Source organism: Molothrus ater, chromosome 7 (genome assembly GCF_012460135.2).
Source record: "Molothrus ater isolate BHLD 08-10-18 breed brown headed cowbird chromosome 7, BPBGC_Mater_1.1, whole genome shotgun sequence".
Lineage (NCBI taxonomy): Eukaryota > Metazoa > Chordata > Aves > Passeriformes > Icteridae > Molothrus > Molothrus ater.
The window spans coordinates 3,112,786-3,135,596 of record NC_050484.2 but is presented as its reverse complement, the minus strand read 5'-3'; the positions used below and the strand labels follow the sequence as shown (position 1 = coordinate 3,135,596).

Here is a 22,811-nt window from a genome sequence, read left to right as displayed (position 1 = left end):
AGAAATGCATTTTTTCTCAGTGGGAGATGTTTGGGAGTGCCCAGGGGGTGTCCCTTTGGAAAAGCTGAGCTGTAGGCACTGGGGCACTTTGTGGATGGGCCAGGCTGTTCCTGTCCTGCCCAGCCAGTTCAGAGGTGGTTCATGAACTTCATTTCCATTCCCATAGTAAGCAGGGCAGGAATGCCTGGATGCCACAGGAAGAGGCACTGGCAGGACAGGCAGGGAGCAGGGCTCTTCCTTCCCAACCAGGGACAGCCAAACCCCTGCCCAGGGATTGCCCTGGCAGGGCAATGGCAGCTGTTCACTTTGCAAAACCCTTTGGGATTTTGTAGGACAAAAGGCTCCATCTCAATATTAGTTCTTGTAGGTGATGGATTAACAGTGCATGTTGGTAACCAGGACTGACAAAAACCCTTCCCCACATGGCCTCTGTTGTTCCAAATTATCACTGCTTGAAAAGTGCCAAGGTTTTAATATGGAATAATCCAGTGCATAAATGTAGCTTGTTATTTATCTGCAAGATGTGGATCGCTGAAGCTCCAGGTCATTGTTTTGGAAAGCTTCTGCTTCCAACTTGATTAGTGACAAAAAAAAAAAAAATCAAGGAAGCATGGAAAAAAATTACTAAAATTTGAGGAAAAAAGAGGGAAGGATTTGGGCACAGGATGTTTTGTCTGCCATTTGATTAAATACAACTGTTGGAGGATAAAGGCGACACAGAAATTGTGGCAAGAGGATGAGAGAAGACTTCATGTTCATTTACTTTGTGGAAAACAGTGATTTGGAGCCATGGGGAGATCCCTTTAGAGAAAAAAAAAACCAACAACAACTAAATAAAATTCCTCTTCTAATTTATTTCAGGAATTCCTGAAATGGCCAGATTTTAAGATTGCACTTAAACCCCCTTCAGTCCCAGTCTATGCAATGTGCTGGTTGGTTGTGCAGATGCGAGGCAATGTGCCCAGCCAAGGAGAAGAAGTGCTCCCCACGCCGGATTTTGCTGGACTCCACCGTCCTCTCCCCAGGTCCTGGCAGCTGAAGGCAGTAGCATAGCATAGCCTCATCACCCTGCATGGTTGGGAATTACTGATGGCAGCCAACTTTTGGGGCACTTGGTCACCCCCACAGCCACCACCCCCTTCAGGTGTCAGCCCAAGGGACCACAGGAAGGACTGGATGATGCTCTTGGTGATGACCAGCAGGAGTGTGAACTGTGGAGCCCTCTTAGCTCAGCTGCAGCAGTGATTCGATTGCCAACAGAGGAAATAAAGGATTGTTTTGAAAGCTGGTAGAAGATCAAAACTGAAAAATGAAGAGGTGTATTTGGGCAGGCAGACACCAACCTAACAAAATACTCCTGTGCTTGCTTTACTGTTCCTTGAGAAGTCATTTCCCTGAAACTGATTTTCAGTGGAGCTCATCCATCTGATCACTTCAGGCCAAGGGGTTAAAGGCATGTAGGTGCTGAACTTGCTGATGAGAATTAGGCACAAAAGCATCTGTCAAGACCTAGATCCTCCATTGCTTTGGAAATCTCCAGCACTTGGATTCTCCAGATGCTCAAATGCCCAGCTGACTCAAGATGGGTCACAGTTGTTGGAAGAGGCCTCTATAACGGTGAAAAGCTTTGGAAAAGTTGAAACCTCCAAAATTAGCCATCCTGATGTTAGTTAGACAGCATCAGGGAGGGCTGAGTTGAATCTGCCACCTTGTGAAGGTTCAGAGGAAGTGAGACTGAGAGCGACGAGGGAGAGGAAAAGCCTTTAGAGAACAAAAAAGCCCTGAACTGAGCAGCATTTAATGTGATTAAGTCCATCCCACAGCTCAGTGCTCACACAAAGCCGGGCTGCTGGGCTGTGCAGTGACAGGGATGCTGCTGGAAGAGCTCCATTCCCAGGGAGCTGCAGCCTGGAGCCAGCAGGACAGCAGCCCCTGAACCTGGTGTGTTCACCTGCACGGGTCACCTGCTGCTTCCCAAGCCTCTGTGCTCTCTGCCTCTGCCCTGCAAGCAAGAAAGGGATAATTCACAAATTAAACACGGCAGGAAAAGGCTCTGCCTGACTGCTGAAGGCCAGGCAGGAGCTGAAAGCTGCTAGCCTGAATTGGTACCCCAGGTCCTAACCATGCCTCTGTGCCTCCACCACAGCAGAGTTCAGATGAATGTTACAGGCACCCTGAAGAGAAGGGTCAGGGAGGATCATGAGGAGCCATTTGTGGGACAGGAGCAGCTCCAAAGCTCTCTTTCAGCTCTCACAGATGCGGGAAACACGTTACCTGCTCTGCATTACTCTTCAAACTCAGAAATATTTATGAAGAAGCTTTTGCTCATCATGATTGTTCCCCCTTGGGGAGATGTTGCTGAAGTTTGTGTGCACTGGGCTGTGAGAGTGGTAGTTGAAGGTTCACTCTCATCATGATTGTGTCTTGTAGAGAAGGGCTGGGTTAGGGGTTTTTTGGAGGGAAGAGTTCCTAGATTCCTGTTGGGAAGCCAGGTTCCTTTGCAGAACCTGAACAAGGAGCCTGGGCAGTACTGAAATTAAAGCAGGCATTGTGTTGCTGTTGCCCACCTGGTTCTTGGTGTGACGTTAAAATACCAGAAGTGACTTTCTTTATGACCCAATGACACTGCTGTAAACCATTTTGCTGCAAGAGAAGCTGAAAGCCAAATCCTGTGTCGGTGTCACTTGGTGTAAAACACAGCATTTTTTACTCTGATTTCCTCCAGCTGAGGATCTGACCTGCTGATACCTCTGGGTGGCTCAGAGGCACACTGCAGGAGGCTGGGGTGTTTTGCATGGTCAGGGTTCTGAAAGGATTAGAGAGGGTTTGCTTTGGCTGCTCTAGAAGGTTGGGATTGTGAAGCATGTCTGTGTGAGAACAGTGGCAGACACTGTCTTCATGTATTTCTAATTTGATGAATGTTTAATGCTTCTTTATTGGAGCCTACACATATGTAGAGTAGAGGTCTTTAAGAAGGGGCTGACTTATTTCAAATAATTTATGTCTGAGCTGCTCCTTTTACATGAAATGCAGACTTTACAGAGCAAAGAGACTGTAATGAAAATATGAATTAAAGATTAGAGCTAAGCAAGTCTGAGAACACTTAGAATTAAGAAAGGTGCTTACAAGTTTTCTCCTCCTGCTTCCTTTCCTTCTCTCCACTTTTCCTACATCTCCATCCCCTCTCCTTTGGCAGGGTGCTGCATTCCAGGGCAGCCCTCTGTCCATCCCACAGGGCACAGCTGGGTGAAGGACAGCAGGGCAGTAATTTCAACCTGGCTGTTACTGTGTGGCCATACACAAGCCTGTCACTTGCCAACTCACCCATCACTTTGGCGGGAGAGACTAAAAATTGGGTTGAAGGTGTGTTTCTCTTCATCTCTCTCCCTGATTTGCTGGTGAAGAGCCTCACCTGGGCAGAACAAAAATAAGTGCAGTTTTGGTGGAGCTGTTTGCCAGAGGGACCCTCAATTTGCAGCACAGCCAGGTGAGGGTGCAAGGACACCGTGTGTGGGTGGCAGCGGGGCTGCTGCTGTGTGACAGGGGTGGGTGGAGCTGTGCTGCCTGTGGGAGGTTCCTGTAGGACAGGGAGGGGCTGGGACAGTGCCAGCTCTCACATAACGCCCTGCTGGGCGAGGTGCTCTGCTGCCCACCAGCGTCAGCATCCATTTCCTTCCCGCAGCCCTCACTGCCAGCTGCCTTGCTTCGTGCTCTGCCTTTGCACAGGTGCCTTCAGTGTCAACGCAGGGCACCAGGCCCAGCACCACTGCTCCTGCAGCACCAGGCCTCCCTTGGCTCCAGCCCTGCAGCACAGGCTGCAAAACAGCTTGGCTGGTGCAGGGCTTCCTTTCTTGCTCTCCTTGGTCGTGTTTTCTGCAGTGTTGATCTGAATTGCTGCCCAAGACTGAAGAGCTTAGGCTTGGTGATGAGCAAATAAAATCCTGGTGGGAACAAGGAGAGGATGTTGCTTTCTTTGCTGGGGCTGGCGGGGGTGGCCTGGGTCAGTTCTATGCAGCTCTGCCTGTGTTGATGCAGCTCAAGGATAGAGGAGTCAGCCATGGGACCCTATCAGCATTTTGTAATGGGAGGTGGACTCCAGGATGTCCATATTCCACTTGTGCCCACTTCTGGAATCATAATCCCCTCAAGGAATTCACCGAGGAGTTCAAAGAAAAAGGAGTCATTACAGAGCAGTACCACCACTGATGCAAACTGGTGTAACTCATTTTACATCAGCTAAGCACAATCTGTCCCAGTTACAAATGTTTTGTGCCCAGGTAGTGCTGGCAGGGAAGCAGTCTGTTAGAATAAATGGAGCAGGAGCTGATGCTCCAAAAAGAGGAGTGCTGGTGTCCTGGCCAAGGATCTGTTGGGAGCAGTGGATCTGTGTGAAGAAGAGCACACAAAGTTCTCCCCAGGCTGTCAAAGTTCTGACTTTTTTCACTGCAGCTGCCTGAAAGTATTTGAAGAAGATGGGAATATGTTGGTCAGAAAATGCTGACTCACTGAAACCTCCCTGGGAAAAGGGCCAATTACAGCAAACTTGCTGTTTGTACCTTAGAAAGGTTTGGGAGAAAAACTGGAAGTGATGAGATGCCCCATTTAATGCTTTCAGAACAAACTCCCTCAAATCTGGGAGGATAAAAGGGGTGATATAGTTTTAGATGTAGATCTTTGTTTTATACTTTGGAATATTTCAATGGAAAAGACAGAAACAAAGGGGCTTTTTGTCCTATTATTTCAGACAGCCTGCTCTGGTTTTTACTGAAAGCTGAAAGTGTTGGCACCTTTGACTTTCCCTCCCCAGGTGAGTGGGAGAGGAATAGGAGAAATAGCTCTGTCTGATGGGAAATGTCCTTCCTGCTTGGCTCTCCCTCTCACCTGGGTAAGTAACCAGGTCCAGGATTGATGGAAGCTGACAAGGAAAATGGAAAGGGACTATTTACAAAAGGCTGGAGTGACAGGACAAGGGGGGATGGCTTCCCACTGACAGAGTTTAGGCCTTTGGGAGAAATTCTTCCCTGTGAGGGTGGTGAGGCCTGGCACAGAGTGCCCAGAGAAGCTGTGGCTGCCCCTGGATCCCTGGAAGCTCTCACCACATACAGAAAGGGCTACAACACCCAGGCAGTGACTGCTCCCCCAAAAACTGCCTGTGCTACAAGGAAAGTAGCAAGAGGGAATTTCTGGTTACTTTTTAAGCTGTGCCAAACAAAAAAGAAATGTATTATTACAGGCAGCATCAAACTGTAATTATTAAATTGGAAATTAAATTGGAAACTGCGTTAAAGAATGAAAACCTGCCCATGACAGTAACAATTAGATACATTTGCTGGTTTTGTACAGAAACCACTTTTTGTCTTGGCTACATCAAGCCCCCCCAGAGAGTAAATATGCTGTGATCCAGTCCCTGAGGCTGGTGTAAACCAGCCTGGCTGCCTTTCTCCAAGGGAAACATCCAGGTTTTGTGTGCAGCTAGAGATCTTCCTCTTCTCTCATTCATCCTAACAGCTGGACAGTGAAGGTTTCACATGCAAAAAAATTAATCAGGGCCAGTTCCTGGGCCTGCATAAGCCCCTCCTTGGACAGCTTCACCCAGACGTGAGAGACACCCCTGCCCAAATGGTTATGTGGTTTTCCTAGCTGGGTTAACCCCTGAAATACAGGTGCCTACTTTTCTTTACAGATTTAGCCTAACTCATATCTATGGATCCAAAGGCTAGAGGGGAGCTGCTGAGACAGGAGTGGCCTCCACAGAAGGCATTACAAGCCCCCAGCAAAGAACACCCAGGACTTTCCTCACTCCTCTGTTGTGTGCACAGCATTTTTGTAGCTTGCACTGCCCCTTCTCCTGTGCTTGTTTTCTCCCTCTCAGGGGAGTGCTGCCTGTGCTCTCCCTCTTGGCTTCATGTGCCCAAGCTCCTCTTCTAACCAAGGGTTAAAGTAGCCACAGAGGAGAGGGAGAGGGAGAGGATCAGCTAATTAAGAGCAGTGCTTGACAGGTTCTTGTGGGATGCTGACAGGTACCATCAGTCTGCCAGGAGAAGCTGTGTCCAACAGGCTGGATGCATCTATGGATGCACCAGCCTTCCAAAGCAAACATGAGCCTGGTCAATATGAAAAGTTGTGCATGCCACAGGCAAAATGTGCACATTAAACTATCTTGTTGCTAAGGCTCAGTTGAAGAGTGAGGTTGTGTGAAAGCTTCACCTTGCTGGATTGCCAGACATGAAGGTGAGGCTCAAGATGCATCAAGAAAATGTGTGCCTTTTGTTCTCCTGACTGAGGTCTGGGCTTTCTAGACACAACGTGCCCTGGCACAGGAGGTGCTGGCACAGGGAATCTGTGGGAAGCCAGGGACTGCATGGGCTTGTTCAATGTTGGCTCCAAGGTGGGGCCAACCCAATGGTTCTCATCACTGTGTGCATTAATAGGGCACAGCTGTGAGGGTCAGCAAAACATCATTGACTTTCTGTTTTCCACTGATCTGTTGGGCAAAAATAATTCCATAAAATCCCCCACATAAGCTCATCATGTCAAAACTTCACCAGCAGCTGAGGTGGGAGCAGCAGTGGGGCTGGCACTGCTGGCAGGCCTGGCACCTGGCAGCATCCAGTAGGAATCCTGACAGGTGCCATGGGCACTGCAGCCCAGCAATGTGTCCCATGTGCTGCAGTGTCTCCTTGTGCATTTCACCCCATGGTGGCTGAGTTTCTGCATCTCTCAGCTGAAATCAGCTGCTCTGTCAAGGATTTTGGCAGTGCACCCAGGAGGGGATCTCTGGGGCAGGGCAACATCCCACACACATCAGCACCCAGAAATCATCACAGAAGAGTTTGGGCAGGAAAGGGCCTTAAAGATCATCCAGTTCCATCCCCTGCAGTAGCAGTGTGCCACATTGCTGCTTTGACTTAGGGCAGGCAGGCAGGCAGCCCCCATGTTAGGGGTGACATTTTCCTTCTTTTAGTGTCTCCAGCTCAGTCTGTGCCAGACATGTATTTGTGCCCCTCATGTCATCCTGCCCCTATAACGTTTCACAAGACCTGTCCTAAGTTTTCTCCAAAAATTTGCCAGCTGAGAAACAAATAAAGACAAGAGAGTTTGTTCTCTGGGTTTGGCAATCACTTCATGGCCCAGGGAGGAAGGATGCAAAGAAGAGTCAGGGATGGGATCTGTCTTGGAGGCTCTGGGGCAATGCTGTCTTGAAAACAAGCATTTCCCTGGCTTTCTTCTGGGGCTAAAACTCTGAGACAGAAAGAAACCAAGAGAGTAACTTCTGCAGGTTCTCTTCCAAGGTCACCTGTGGTTATGTTTGGAGAGTGCTTTGCTCTTTGTGGCAGTTTTGGCTACTGCTGCCATATGTTACAAGGGACCATTTGGAAATCTGTTCCCAGCTTTAGCAAGTGCTAACAGGGACCAGTTTGTATGATTCCAGTTGTGTTCACTGGGCCCATGTTTGCAGCAGCTCCACCTTGAGCACGCTTGGGCTCCCCCTTGTACCCCAACAAGGCAGGGTGTGGGTCCAAGCCTGTGTCAGGGCATCACCAAGCCTTCAAGCCTCCCTAGGAATCCCCCCCCTCTTAGGTGCAGGGTTTGGAGTGGTTCTGGCTTTTGGGGTGTTTGTTTTCCCATCTTTTTTTACTTCCTGTGGCTGTTGAGCTCAGCTTTTGTTTTATGTGTTCAGGAGTACAGGAGTGTGTTTCATTTTCCAGATTAGAAAATGCTCAGAGGTATAATCAGGTCCTTCCACAGTATTTAATTATCCATAATTAAAGGCATCTACACAAAGCAGCAGATTTTCAAAGACTATTCCTGTGTTACATTGCTAATGAATTAAGTAATTAATTGGCATTGAAAAAATACAATAGGAAACATCAATCTTTTAAAGTAAAGCATTTTTCAGGGGTTTTATAAAATCATTAACTCATATCAGGTCAGTAGCTGTTCTAATGTCTAAATCCCTCTTCTGGCTTTAAAAAAAAATTCTAAAAGGCACAAAATAAATGCAGGAAAAACAAGGCAAGGAATACTAGCTGAAGAGTGTGGGAACACTCAGAAATGGGGAATTTCTGGATGTCATTGTCCCTCACTCTGCCAGCCTGTCCCACAGTTCCTTCCCTCTGCCAATAAGGTGAACCAATTCCCATCACACTTGAGAAGGCAGCCTCAAAGCTTCCTGTTGCTGCAAGTCAAATCCATTTTCCTGCTGGGTTTAGTTTGAATAACCTGCATCCCCTCATGAGCCCCCACTGCCTCTGTGCCTCAGTTTGCCCAGTGCACTTCCCTGTCCCAGGGGAAGGTGGGAGGATAGCAGGTTGTGAGCGTTTCAGATGCTGTGGTGCCACTGAGACCAGAGGATGAGCAAGAATTTCATCTGGGAATTAATAAAAACAGACTGCAGAGGAGGGTAACAAAGCATTTGGGAGCTTTGGGCAGGAGGGATGCAGAACCACGTGTATGCACCATCATTTTTTCACAGCCTTTCATCATTGCCAGCTGTTAGCTCACAGAACAGCTGTCCTGTCCCAGCACATCAGCACAACACCACCCTGCAGAGTGCAAAGGCCCTCGTGCACTGTGGTTATGCCATCTGTGGTGACACCCAGGGTTATGAGCAAAGGAAAGGACCTTCCTTTTTTCACTGGGTGATTTCATTAAATGCAGCTGTTCCCATGCAAAACCAGCACTGCTCATTTTATTTCTCTCACCAGCTGGACTCTTTCTAAACCATCTGAAAGCATCCTGGAAATGCCATGGACACTGTTAAATTCAGGGAGTGGAACAGCACGGGAAGGGCAAAACCTGGGACAAAACATGGATTACAGCAGCTTCTGCAGCTGCTGGAGAAACCAGGGCAGGTGCCAGCAGAAGTGTTGAGGGGCCTGTTTATTCCAGAAGCACCAACCTCTGCTTGTCTCTTCTGTCCATCAGACCAAGGTGTGCCCATCCTTGCAGTGCTTTGGTCTCCCCATGTGTGTCCTCAAGACCATCCACCTATCCTGCCCCGCCCCTTCCATTCCCTCCTGTTTCCTCAGAGGATGCAGATTTTGGCACAGCAGTGCCATGTCCTGTCTCTCTACCACCAGGCTTAATGGTTGGGGTCAGGGAAGATGTTCTCCTGATTTTCCTTTCCTGTGCCACAGGCAAGTAATTAACTTCCCCACATAAACGAAGAAATGCTGTTTCTGCCATTGTGGTTATTCTGTTTCTACAAGTAATCAATCATTTGTATGGATTTGCATAGAAATGGGAGCTTTGCCACTGCAGCCCATCCTAAATTTATAGGGATGAAAACAGGCAGATCCAAAGGCTGATACTGTTAAACACCCCCCAGAAGATTGATCCTTTGACTGGAAGGGGAACCTTTGCTGACTGACTTTTAATTTTTACCATTAAATTCCCCTTTCACATGGGTCTTACCTGCCCATGACCATCATTTCTGTGTCCATCATCGCAGAGGCCAGAAAGCTGGGAATAGTGGTGGAGACTGTGGAGGTCAGGGAGATGGGAATGGTGGTGAAGGCAGCAGGAGATGGGTTCTGCTCAAAGTCAGCAGCAGAAAACCCAACAACTCAAACACAAGCCAAGAGCAGGAAGAAATGGCTGTAACACAACCCCACATTTAAAACCACCATCAGAAAAATCTGTCACCAGGTGAGAAACACAAGTGGGACTGTGCTGGTGCCCTCAAAGCATCACACTCATGCCATGATGGCAGAAAGGCCTGAGGGCATTTTTCCATCAGTTGACCCCATCCCACAGGGATCTGGGCTGCAGTGCTGCTGTTTTCCAGACAGGAGCTGGAGGCTGATGCCATGTGTTCCCCACATGTGGTCCCCACAGCTCAGGAAAGCCCCGCTGTCCTGGCAGGGCCTTTGTGCCAACAGGCACCGATGGCCACTGCAGCATGGCCTGGTGCTGGGCTGGCTTTGCAGCACGCTCCACCTCTAAAGGAACAACTCAGACAAATGTGTAGCAATCCTGGTTCTTCCCTACATTTTTTTGCTCCTATTTGATACAAAATGAGCCCAGTCAAAGTTTCCATTTCATTTATGACTGATCTGAAAATCTCCCTTCACCCCATAAAACATCGCACAGCTGTAGTGACCAAGTTAGATTCAATTCTGGCTTTATATTGAGTTGACATGAAGCCAGCTCTCTTCCATACATCATCTGTGATTGCAGTTAAGCATGAAATACTGTTTTAATTCTTACACCAAATGTGGATTTTTTTTTTTCTGAAGAAAAAAAGACATAAAAATGTTAAAGTGGCCCATAAAAATCATTATATTTTCACACAAAGCGCAACCAAGAGGCGAATAAGTTGGCTAAAATCTCACAAGACCCAGGGAAAAAGTCCTGCTTGTTATTCTTTTGTTGTTAACCTTTGTCTTTGAGTGGAGATCCCTGGGCAGGCTTCCACAGGCCTGGTGCTTTGGCATCAGGGGCTATCTGGGCCCTTATCTCCCTACATCAGGGTGTCCTCCCACGCCTGCAGGGACCAAAAGCTGCAGCTGCCTGTGGGAGCTGCTGCTGCTCCCTGACAGTGTCCTGGTGTCCCAGAGCACTGCAGGGTGAGCATGCATCCTTGGATGAGTTTGCTTCTCTGCATCCCAGTTCCTGTCTTGGACAATACTGGCTGCAAGGGCACAGTCCCTGGGCCTGAGCCTGTTCCATGGATGCTCCTGGCACCTGAGCCACTGAGGTGAAGGCAGCACAAACACTACAGCACATTATGCATGCATTTATATATTTTCTTCCTTCACTTAAAACTTTAGTCTCTGGAAGGTCCAACTTTTCCTCCCTTTGGTTGTTGATTTTACAGGTAACAGTGTTAGCTGATGCAGTAGTTTAATGGTAGTTCTATTAATTAATTTCTTTTAAATTAATCTATTTGATACCAGCTCAAAAAAACCCCACCTCACCTTTTAATGTTCGAAGCATTAAAAGAATGAATGTACCTTCGGTGCTGTTTGAATTCATTTTGGGAAGTACCCATTTAGATAAATTTTTGAAAGCCTGCTACTTACCTGAAAGGTTACAATTACCTCAGAATAGCTTTCATTGCCCACAATTACAATCTACCTGTATTTAAAAAAGAAATCTATGCTATTTTCCCAAAACTTTATGCTGTCTACAAAAAGATTTTTAAGAGCTAATCCTGTTTGTTTGCTCAAGTAAATTTGAGCAAAATTAAATAAACACAGATTTCTCCTTTAATAGGTGGTTACTGCTGGCTTTGAGGTGTTACAGTTTCCCTCCTCCAACCCAGAGTGGGCACAGTAATACCTGGTTCAGAAAATCTGCTTTGGATGCACAGTTCATGCCTATGCAATGCTGGGCCTTTTGCCTTTGCAGGTTTTTTACCATTTTTCAGTGCTGATCAAGGTATTTGCAGACACAGATCCTTTTAAAATGAAGAGGAATTTGGTATGTAAATCCCATAGGTGACTTTGAAAATACCAACCTGCATTTTACACTAAAAGGAGGGGGAAAAGCCCTGGATTTACAGATGAGTCTGAAGCACTGGGAGTTGCTCTTGTGCTGTCTGGGAGCTGATCCACGTGCTGGCTCCTCCAGCCAGGTCACTTCAAGGCTGCCCCGTTCAGGTGAATGAGTCAGCAGAGTGAATAAAGGGTCATGAGTTTGATACCTGTTTATTCCCACTGCAGTAATGCCTAACCCTGCTGGCCAGCAGTCCCTAAGCCACAGCTGGGTTAGAAACCCAGTCAAATGGGCAGACTGGGGCTGCAGGTTTTGCAGGGAGCTCAAAGTGCACTTGGATATCCTCCCTGCTCTGATTTTGGTGCCCTTGGGGTCAGAAACAGAGGGGCTGGGTGCACAGGACTGGGGGAAATGTCCATATGGGGAGGGAGGCAGATACCATCATCTAAAGCAGTGGGCAGTGTACTGCTTGCATTATTTTCTTTGGTGTGCCCAGATATGAGCTTTGCTCCACCATCTCCACGCCGCCTTCCCAGAGTGAGCTGTGCCAAAGGTCTGACCCAGAGCTCTGCTGCCCCAGCATGGGCATGACCAGAAGGCATCAGACACTGGAAGCTGTGGCTGCTCCATCCCTGGAAGTGTCTAAGGACAGGCTGGATGGGGCTTGGAGCAGCCTGGTCCAGCAGAAGTTACCCCTGCCCATGGCAGAGGGTGGAGGTGGATGAGCTTTAAGGTCCTTTCCTACCCAGACCATTCTGGGATTCTGTGCTCAGTCTTGGCTTGGTTCCCTGTTATCCAGCTCATCCCACAAGCACAGAAGGTGAAGAGTGGGGTGGGGCTCCACCCTTTTCAGCTGCTGCATTTTATCTGTGGAAGGGACAGTGTCCCCATTTGTCTTGGTGAGGGATGGTGTCCAGCTGTCCGCAGAGCTGGGATCAGTGTGGGCGCCCACGGACGTCACCGCTGCCAAACGGACGGATTTTAAATTGCACCCATAGATCTTCCCTGCACCAAAACAGCCCTGCTCCACTACTTAGTGATGCCTGAAGTTATGTCTCCACATCAAATTAAGTAACTGTGCTATCAATAAGGAGGAGTAATGCCGTGTGTTCCCTTCTGGATGTCTCCCTGTCCCTCATTTGTTTGCTGCTGCTGATTAAGACAGATAAGGAGCCATCAGTATTTCTCTAACTGCAGTGCAAAGGCCTAAATCAGTCTCTGTCACTGGTGCCAGCTCACAATTTAGGGAACTCGAGTGGGGCCCTGCATTCATTAAACTCCAAGGCAGCAGAGACTTGGGATTGTCTGAGCAAAGCTGGATGATGTGACCCTCTCGGTGTGCAGAGTGCCAGGAGGGGATGTGGGGCCTCCAGGAGGTCCCTGTCCCCCTGGGCTGGCTGGGAGCTGCTGCTGTGTTATATTTTCTTTATTGTGTGGCTGCATAGCTGGCAAAAGTCAGTGGAACAGCTCTCATTGACCTGAACTGAGCTTTTCACCTCCCCCTCGCCTTCTTAATGCATTCCTTCTAATGATGGAGGGCTGGCTTGGAGTGAGCAACTTGGATTTAATTTGGACAAGCATACTGCAGATATATATATATTTTTTAATGCAGAGATTACATAACTTTTAGGCATCTTCAGGCACCCAATAATGTGAATTGTGGCTGGAAAAATCTCTCCTGTAAATAGGCAGTACTTGCAAAGGGCTGTTAATATTGACTTCTGAGCAGTGAAAAATGCAGGAAGGATGGAAAAGAGCTGCAGATCAGCCTCAGAGGAGAGGAATTCTTTGGGGCAGTGGTGCACACGACTGAAAGCTCCTGGACATCTAGGAAGCACCACCAGATGACTCCAGGAGCTGTTAGCCAGAGCCAGCTCTCCCTGGGTGGCTGGACAGGGTGGCAGGGGAAGAGTGAACTTTCCATCCTGGGGTCACCTCAAGGAAGAGACACTTGTTACCAGAGATGGGAGCCACAGGGTGACAGGACAAGGGGGAATGGGGTTAAACTGACAGAGGCCAGGACTTTCTTTTGGTATTTTAAAATGTCAACAGCAAGCCAAAAAAGGGGAACAGAGCAATTCCTGAGCTTTCAAATGGCAGGGGGTTGGAAGGGTGCTGGAGCCACCAGTGGCCCACTGGAGGGAGGGAGGTTTAATTTGTGGCACTCAGGCTGGCATGGGTTGGTAGATTCAGTTCTTAGTGCCTCCTGCAAATGGAGCAGCATACAGATTTTATTGAGGGGGCAGCTGATGCATTGATGCAGTCTGTGCATCACAGGAGAGCTCACTGCTGCCTGAGAGTGTGAGCAGGCTGAGAAGCAGCTTCCAGACCTGATGGGGATGGGGACACTGACCTGAAGCAGTCCCATCTGCAGCCCTGCAGGAGTCTCTGTGGAGGTTGGCTGGTTGGGTGATGATGGACTTGGAGTCCAGGGGGTTCTTTTCTCCTGGTGTTTGTGCTGGGAGGAGCTGTGTCCTCTGCAGCCTGGAGGACATGGCCATCACCTGCAGGAGCAGGGAGCAGGCAGAGCCACAGCACAGTGCTGTCCCTCCTGCCACCACTGAGGAGGGGCAGACGTGGGTCAGAGCCAGGGGTTCCTGGGGTGAGAACTCACTGCCCCACATCCTGGGATCATGGCAGCCCCATTCCCAACGCACCCTCAGGCTTCAGCCATGCTCTGAGCCAGATCTCCAGCTCTGGCCTCCTTCTAACACAAGAAAGTCAAGGGTTGTTTTCTTTGGGTGGGGTTCTCAGCTGCCCCTGCAGAGTGTCACCAAATTTAATTTTCAGCAGGGCAGAGCTCAGCATCACCAGCTGATTTCTTTATGTCTCACTCCTGCTTCTCCTGCTGCCTCCTCCTTTCCCCAGGGAGAGGGGGACTGGCACTCTCCATAACAGAGTGAAAACAGGACTTCTTCCGTCCCCAACTCCTTAATTAAAGCCACAAATTGAGCTCTTTTCTTGCAATCTGATCACATAAATAGCATTGCCAGAGCTAAATGAACACTTGAAAAGATCCTGCAGGATCAGCAGAGAGGAGCAGTGTTCACCTCCAGAAATGGCAGCCATCATTAAAAACAAGATGATGTTCCTTCCCTTCTGAGCACAGAGTTCAGCCCAGACATGGAAAAGGCCCCAAGATGCAGGCACAGGCAATTTCTTGCCTCTGTGACAGAGCCTGGGGATTCTGCTGTGTTTTTCCTCTTTCTGTTAGAGATCCATGAGCATCCTTGTGTGGATTCCAAGTGTCATCCTCACTTGGTCCCTGTTTTGCAAGGGGTTGTTTCAGCACCAGACACCACTGCTGGAGACTGCATGGCTTGTGATGTGGGATGGTCATGGTGAAGGCTGGGAGAGGCCTGTTTTGTGGAGACATGCAGAGGAACATCTGCCTTCCCACTGGGAGGACACTTGGCCATGCTCAGTAGAAACACCTCCCCCAGGCAGAACACACTGCCAGCAGCAAAGCCCCATGCCCAGTTGTGTTCATGGTTGAGCTCAAAAAGCAAAATCATTGAGCCTCATTCAGCTGAGTGAGCGTCCAGGGGGATGTTCCAGGATGTATCCATTCCTAAACACTGTCAGGAAACACCACAGTTTTGCACTTAGCCCTTGCAGCTTCACTTGTGGGGCACACCACTTGGGAGCCTGAGGGACGGCTGCTGAATTGAGCTGCTGTTTAGCAGCTGTCTTAACTGGGCAGATAAGCATAGCCATCAGCACCTCTCTCTCCTTGATGGAATCCATTGACTGAATCAGCTACATTCTCCTGGAGTCAGCTTTAATATTTCCTAAAGGGATAGGGAGGCTCTCAAAGTGGCAGGAGACTGAGGGGAAGCTTCTGCTCTTGCTGGAATCTGAGGTTGCACAATGAGAAGTTCTGGTGGAGATTGTGAGCTTTGTCTGGGGCAAGATGCTATTCAGGGCACATCTGAATATCACAGTTGGCCTGAAGTGATCCGTGCTTGCTGTTTGATTAACATTTGATTTCCTTTTATTGCTTCTCTGCACACACAAAGCTAAATTCAGAGCTGCTGAGAGCCACGGGCAGAGCTGCTGAGTTCAGTAAAACCCATCTGAGGAGTCCCAGGGAGCTGGGGGGACCCTGCTGATCTGCACTGAGTGGCTCCAAGGCATCAGCTCATGGTGTTGGAGAGAGCCTGAACCCTGAATCCCCTCTGGAACAGGGAGTGGAGCAGGGTCATCACCCAAGTACCTGATCTTCAGCAGATGGTTGCAGAATTTTCCATCATTCTCCCCAAACCACAAACCAAATATGATTTTCTTTTACATCTCTCCCATCAAACCAGCATCTGAATGTCCCTAATACATCTCCATAAAAATCTTCACAGCTGTTCTAGCAAACAGCCTGGAGTGCTGCTGGCTTTTATGAGTATTAACTATGTTAAGCAAAGCAAATCTCACTATTACACTGTCTGTGGGAGCAGCAAACTTCTCCCATCAGTCTCCCTGAGCAAGGAAAAGGGTGATTAGTGTCCTGTTATCATCACAGTCGTGGTTTAAGATGCTTTTATTGAGAGCAGGACAAGAGCCCTTGCCCAAAGCAGCTTCTTGTTCCTGCTGCTATTATCCTAAGTAACCTGATGTGCTTGACATGTCATCAAATATTTCTGAGCAGTGTCCTCCTTTGAATGATAATTAAAAAAACCCATGCTGCTGTTCTGTGTCATTCCTTGGGGGTTTGTTTTGGCATTGATTTGGCAGATCTTGGTCTCATCCAGTTCCTTCAAGCAGTCACAGTGGGAAAAGCTCAGGCCAGTGCTCAGCAGTGCTGGGGTGGGGCTATGAGCTTTTGAAATGTTGGGAGGGAAAAATATTAGAGAATTTTAAACAGTCTGTTGAGCTCTACTCCACAGGGAAAAAAGAAAACAAACAGGACTTGATTTCTTGCTGTGGGCTCTGGCTGTGGCTTTAAGGGCTGCAGCCCCTCCAGGGCACACGGGACAGCCTTGCAGATCCCCAGGTGCTGGAGGTTATCTCCACCAGTAGCTGCCAGCTCTGTAAATCCCAAAGTTTCTGGAAAATTCCCTGGTGACGTATGCTCCTGCCAAGCAGCATTTTCTGTGCCATGGCACATTTGCACCTGAATTCCAGCAGTGCAGGCTCCCTCTCTGAGTGCCTCATCCTCACACCTTCACCGCGGGTGCAATGCTCGCTGCATCCCAGTTTGGACAAACAGGATCCAGTTTTCCATGGGAAGGTGGGAGAAGTTTAAATGGGGGAGAAAAGAAAAGCAGAGGGGGAGAGGCTGGCTGGTAGTGATTGTGCTGGAAAACTGGATTTCAGGCAGTGGGAATTTAAGTTGAATTATCACACATGCAGTGTGGAAATTTTGCCTTCTGTTAGAAATCCATGTTGCTGTAGGGATGTGGGATAGCAGTGGGAGAGGGAGAATGCAGTAAAGCTCTGTCCAGCTCACTGTGGTGAGCAAAAGAAACCATTTCACTCAGGCAATGCAGAAGGGGCTATTTTGAGAGTGCTGGGAAAGAAAAGGCCCAGAGCAGTGGCAGTGCTGGCCCAAATTAAAGTACTAAAGTCTGTCTGGAGTGAGGCAGAACGTCCCACAGGAGGACAGATGTCAGCAGAGCCCTGGGTCATGTTTTCCTCCATTTTGCTAAAAGCCAAGAAGAAAGAAAACAAACCAAATTGCTGTGATTTTTCCCTCAGTTCAGCCTCTGGCTGCAGCTCCAGGGATGCTCAGTGCTGCTGCAGTGGGGGCTGCTTTGGCAGTCCCTGGGATTTACCCACCAGAGCTGTCCTTTTCCCCCTTTGCCCTACCCAGCCCCTTTGGGATGGGGGCAGTATCCCAAGGATCTTCTGCTAGACACAGAGATGTTTGCCACGTCCTTCCAGGCTCAACAGAGATCAGAGGGGCAGATCATTAGTGTTTAATTACAGAGGGGCAGATCATTAGTGTTTCATTACAGATTTGCAGAGCTGCCCCATGTCCCTGGCTGGGAGAGGGATGTTGCTGTGCTGCTGTCCCCAGAGTAAGGGATCCCTCTCCAGTGGGGACCTCAGAGGTGCAGGTCCCCCTCATCCATCTCCTCTTTTCTTCAGCGTCTGCTTTCTGCTCCTCCCTGTCCTTGGGCATTAATGAATGGTATTTATTAATTATTTTATTTCTGTATGAGCTGCTGCAGAAGCTCAGGAGGGAGAGGAGACCTGGGGCTGCTGGGAGGATGAAGAGCAGCCAAAGAATGGACAGATAAGCAGGATGAAGGAAAAATAACCTTTTCCCAGTTGGCTGCACCCCATCAGCCAGTCCCACTGCCATCACCCTTGGCTGACCATGATCCCTGTACCACTGAGGTGCCAAAGTCCCATGAGGGAGGTGTTGGGCCCCCAAAGCCTGTCTGGGAGGCAAGGCTGACTCACCTGTGAGTGAGCAAACCCTGCTGGCTCCCTCAGTGCCAGCCTCCCATCTGCTCCCAGCCCCCAGAACGGGCTGGCAGCGCTGGAAATCCAGACAAAGCTGTGTCTGGGGACATGTGTGAGTGTGGAGGCAGCACTGGCCTCTCAAATGAGTTGCTTAGCAGGCAGGGCAACAAGAGGGAAGATGATCTTCCCCTTTCCTTGCCACCCTAATCTCCAGAGGAAGCTGTTTTGTTTCCATTACAGTGAAAAGGAGGGGTTTTTCAGTGGGAGTGCAGAGCAGGCCATGTTTGAAGGGGCTCTAATGAAGGCAGGAGGCTGTTGAAACACAAGTAACACTCAGGCACCCTGAATTGTCTGGTTAAGCCCAGCCCTGCCAGACTCATGGACCCTCAACAAAGGGTCCTGAGGAGCACCTTCCTGACCCAGGGCACTCATAAACAGCTCTCTGGCACCCTGGCACTGGGCTGGCTACAGCCTCATAAGGGACCCCATTTCCCTTTCCCAGCCTTAAGCCCAAGTCTTAAGGAACAACTTGCCTGTAATTCCATGTCTGTACACACTCTCACCTTTGGAATGCACCTCATGCACTAGAGGCATGGATTAAAACTGGTGGCCAGTCAAGGGGTGACATTTCAGAGCAGCACTCGAGTCACAAAACACTTTTCAAATGTGTTTATGCTCCTCCCATGCCACCAGTGTGACTGCCTCGAATTTTTTGTGTGGCTCTGACATTAATTCCTGGCACTAAGCAGTGGAGGAGTAAGAGGGGAAGAGGAGAGATCTTGCAGAGGGAGAGATGGGCAGTGGATATTTGTGGGGCTTTTATGAGGAGGAGGAAAGGGCATTAAGATTCCTTCCAGCCCAGCCATTCTGTGACTGGGAAATAAGATCCTTGCTGACTTGCTGCTCAGCTTTGATATTGTATAATAAGGAATAAAAAAAAAATATCCAAAGCAATAATAAGCAGATTAAAGGAATTACCCTTGAGGAGAATAACCAAGATTTTATCAGAAAGCTAATTTGAGAGGTGATGCAAGAAATAATTTTTGGTTAATAGCTCCAAGCTGGTGGAGGTCCTTGGGGTTACCTGGTGTTGGAGCATGGCTGCCAATGGCCCTAGGGGATGGACTGGCTCTCGTCCCTGCAGCCTTTCCAGACTGGGGCAGTGAAGGCTGGGCTGTGTCCTCATGCTTGTCCATCCTGCAGCCAAAATTTAAGGAGAAAGAGGTACTAGATTAGTGGTAAGCCAAGTAGAAAAAGCTGACTGCCAATGCCATTTGTTCTAGGGGCTGGGTGCAGAAACAGAGAGGAAAGTTTCAAGGCCTTTAGTTTCCCTTTTAGTGCCTGAGTGCAACCAAAAAATGAGAAGGGATTGCTGTGGGTCCAGGGCTGGGCACTGAGCAAGGTGGGAGCACTGCTGCAGATATCAGCAGTGCTGGTGGCATGGCCAGAGCACAGCAAGGGGCTGGCACTGGCTCCCTGCCTGTCCCAGGCTTGGGGCAGAGCGCTGCTCCATCCAAACACAGAGAATTTATCCTGTTAACCCCATGGCTCCCTGCCTGTCCCAGGCTTGGGGCAGAGCGCTGCTCCATCCAAACACAGAGAATTTATCCTGTTAACCTCTTGGGTCCCTGCCTGTCCCAGGCCTAGGGCAGAGTGCTGCTCCATCCAAACACAGAGTATTTATCCTGTTAACCCCACGGATCCCTGCCTGTCCCAGGCCTAGGGCAGAGTGCTGATCCATCCAAACACAGAGAATTTATCCTGTTAACCCCATGGATCCCTGCCTGTCCCAGGCCTAGGGCAGAGTGCTGCTCCATCCAAACACAGAGTATTTATCCTGTTAACCTCTTGGGTCCCTGCCTGTCCCAGGCTTAGGGCAGAGCACTGCTCCATCCAAACACAGAGTATTTATCCTGTTAACCTCTTGGGTCCCTGCCTGTCCCAGGCCTAGGGCAGAGCACTGCTCCATCCAAACACAGAGTATTTATCCTGTTCCCCCGTGTGTTTCCACAGGTCCCAACTGCTTTGCAGGCACCACCATCATTCCTGCAGGCATCGAGGTGAAGGTGGACGACTGCAACATCTGCCACTGCCACAACGGGGACTGGTGGAAGCCAGCACAGTGCTCCAAGCGCGAGTGCCAGGGCAAGCAGGCTCTGTAGCAGCCCCTGGCCAGCAGCCCGCTCACAGTGATGGTGATGATGGTGATGATGAAGGAACGGCCTCGATGCTGCCCACGTGTCCGGCCTCCTGCCAGCCCTGTGTGGGTGGCACGTGAGCAGAGCTCGGTCCCTGTGGGGCAGGGTGTCCCCGTGCCCCTGCAGCTCCTGTCCTGCTGTACACACTCTGTTCCTGCTCTGCTGTGGGAGTCACTGGAGCTGGCAGGGCAGGACAGCAGGAAAACGGCCCATGCACCTTCCTGGCCTGGAGACGCCCGAGGCACCGATGGAGTCACTGCTCTCACTTTCTGCAGTGTGGACCCTGGGGTTTTTCACAGTTATTTAATTGAAGGCTTTTTGCTATTGTGATTTATTTTTTTTTAAGTCTCTTCCTAAGCTGGGATCATCGGGACAATACAGCTACGAGTGGAGCAATAGGTGGAGCATTTGGATTGTGTCTGTAAGTGCAGGTGGCACTAAGGACAGGAGGGTGGTAGAAATTACAAGGGATGGGGGGGTTAAAAAAATCCCAACTGGAATGTAACCTGCAGCAGGACTGAGGTAGATGCACAGGTATAGACTGGACAGCCATGACACAAAGCTGTATCTGTGTTACACTTTCTCCACTGAGTGGGGACAATAAAGTTGAAGACACCTACACAGTCAATGTGACCTTGATGGGAGCAGAGCCCACAGCAGCTGCATGGGCAGGCTGGGGGAGCCATCCAGCTGCTCCATGAAAGCAACATCTTACCTGGCTTGTTTGTGTGTGATGCCTGGCTGGGGCATCAGTGGTGGAGTAGAGGGAAGAGGGCCCAGTCTGTCCCTGGTTCCTGGCCTGAGCACTTGCTCACCTGCCTTGTCCCATCCCCAGGCTGCTCTCACCAGAGCCAAGGGCAGAGTTTCATTGCCTTCAGTGACAGCAGGTGACAATTAAAACATGGGATCACCCCGCTCTGGAGGTTTCCAGGAATGTCCCATGGCTGTGGCAGCACTAAACGGGCTCAGCTGGCAGGTGAGACCCTTTCCTGCAGTGGGAGGGAGCTGCCCTGGCTCTCCCTGGGAGCATCCACACAGCTGGGGACAAAGCCATGGAGCAGCAGGGCTGGGCTGGGCTCCTGTGAGGGCTGTCCCTCGAAAGCAGCTGCTTTCTGTGCCTGCCTGCCAGGAGCAGAGTCCCCAGCAGCCAAGGGTCCCCACAGGCTCCCCAGCACTGGCACCTCCTCCTTTCTCAGGCTGCAGCTCCCAGGTGATACTGTGAAAGAAAAGCCACCAACGTCACCTCCCTGCCTGCCTGGCCAGGCGAGCACAGGGGCCTTTCCCATCTCTGTCCATGCTTGGTTCCCTGCTTTTTGCTCAGTGCCATCCATGGGGGTGGTGCTGCTCCTTTTGTTCACAGTTCAGGCTCCAGTCCAGCAGCTGCTCTCAGTGATGGCAGCAAATCCTCCCCACAGCCTCCTCACCGAAGCAGATCAGCACATCAGGTTCAGTTGATACACACTAATGCCTTTATACTTTCATTTCTTCCCCATTTTGGTGTTTTCCTGGAGGGCAGGGGTGGGAGGAGCTCTTAGCAGAGCAGTGCTGTCCTGTGGCTGAGCACTGGCTCCCTGCAGGCCGAGCTGGTACCATTCCAGACATCATCACCACCACATCTCTTTGTAAGCTGTTGCCTGTCAATGACTATCCAGTCTCAAAACTTACAAACAATAGTGTGCCTGAAACTAGTGAGAAAAAAAAAATCTGTACAAATGGGAGGGAGGGGTCCTAGAAACAATATTTGATGTGTAAAAGACTATATTATTAAAAAATTATTTTGTTAAATATAAAGTGTGTGAACCAGCAAAAAACCCCCAGAATTATATATTTGTGGTGTATTTTACTCTGCTGCTCATCAGCCCCTCAAGCTCCCAATTCCCCATCTCACTCCTTGCTCCAGTTCCTGCCTCTTCACAATATTGGTGAGTGCAGCTGGGGTGGGAAGAGCAGGTGGGGAGCCTGGAAGCAGCCATGGCTGGGATGGGTTGCTCAGGGAGTGTCTCAGCAGTAACCCACTAAACCAGTTTTGCTTTGCCAAACCAGGATTCCCATTTGTGGAGCTCCCATGGACCAACACAGATCCCCAGCTCTCACTTCAACCTCTATCTGCTTTTTTATTACTTTTACTGCCATTTTATATTTGATGCCATTTCCGGAACATGGAAATTTGCTTTCAGTTCACAAACTCCTTTTGGTACCTCCAGATGCATCATTATTTACTCTGATTAGTAGTTACTCTAATTAATTACAGCTTAATTACTGTAGTTAATGTTTGTACAGTGCTTGGAACAAGTACAGCACTATACGTGCCACATATTATTATTTTCTTCATTATTAATTAGGCACCATCTCCATTCCATGCTGTGCTACTTCATTATTTCCCAAGGAGTCACAGTAGCACCCTTATTCCCACACCCAGGAGTACTTTTGTCCCAGCTGCCAGGGGGATGCTGCAGTGCTGATTGGCATGGCAAGAGCAGGGGCATTGCTAAGGAACAGGGCAATGCTCAGGATTTTGCCCTTCACTCTTGCACAGCACTGTGGAAAGAAAAAATGGGAAGAGGCAGCAGATGGAGGGGGACCCCTTGACCCCAAGGACACCACACAGGGAGCAGGAGCATGCTCTGGGTCACAGGAGGGAAAGCCCTGCAGGTCCCATGCTGGATGTGTCTGCAAGGTCTCCATGGCTCAGGCTGTAGAAGGGAAACTGATTCCCCCAAATCCAGCAGTGTTAGACACAGTCCCACTGAGGGATCCCACAGCTCTGGG

The 22,811-nt window shown here is 49.4% G+C and overlaps 1 protein-coding gene across 3 annotated transcripts in view; it reads left to right on the top strand.

Moving 5' to 3' along the window:
• The window catches only part of VWC2L (von Willebrand factor C domain containing 2 like), a 45,863-nt gene extending 23,996 nt beyond the window's left edge, over window positions 1-21,867 (top strand). For 2 of the 3 annotated variants that reach the window (XM_036387078.2, XM_054515479.1), the window contains exon 4: window positions 19,858-21,867. In XM_036387078.2, the coding sequence (XP_036242971.1) occupies window positions 19,858-20,006 (149 nt within the window). In that variant the 3' untranslated portion in view covers window positions 20,007-21,867. Of the gene's footprint in view, window positions 1-861; window positions 1,942-19,857 lie in introns of all 3 variants that reach the window. The other variant, XR_008508493.1, reaches the window with a different exon arrangement.
• Window positions 21,868-22,811: the final 944 nt, after the last annotated feature.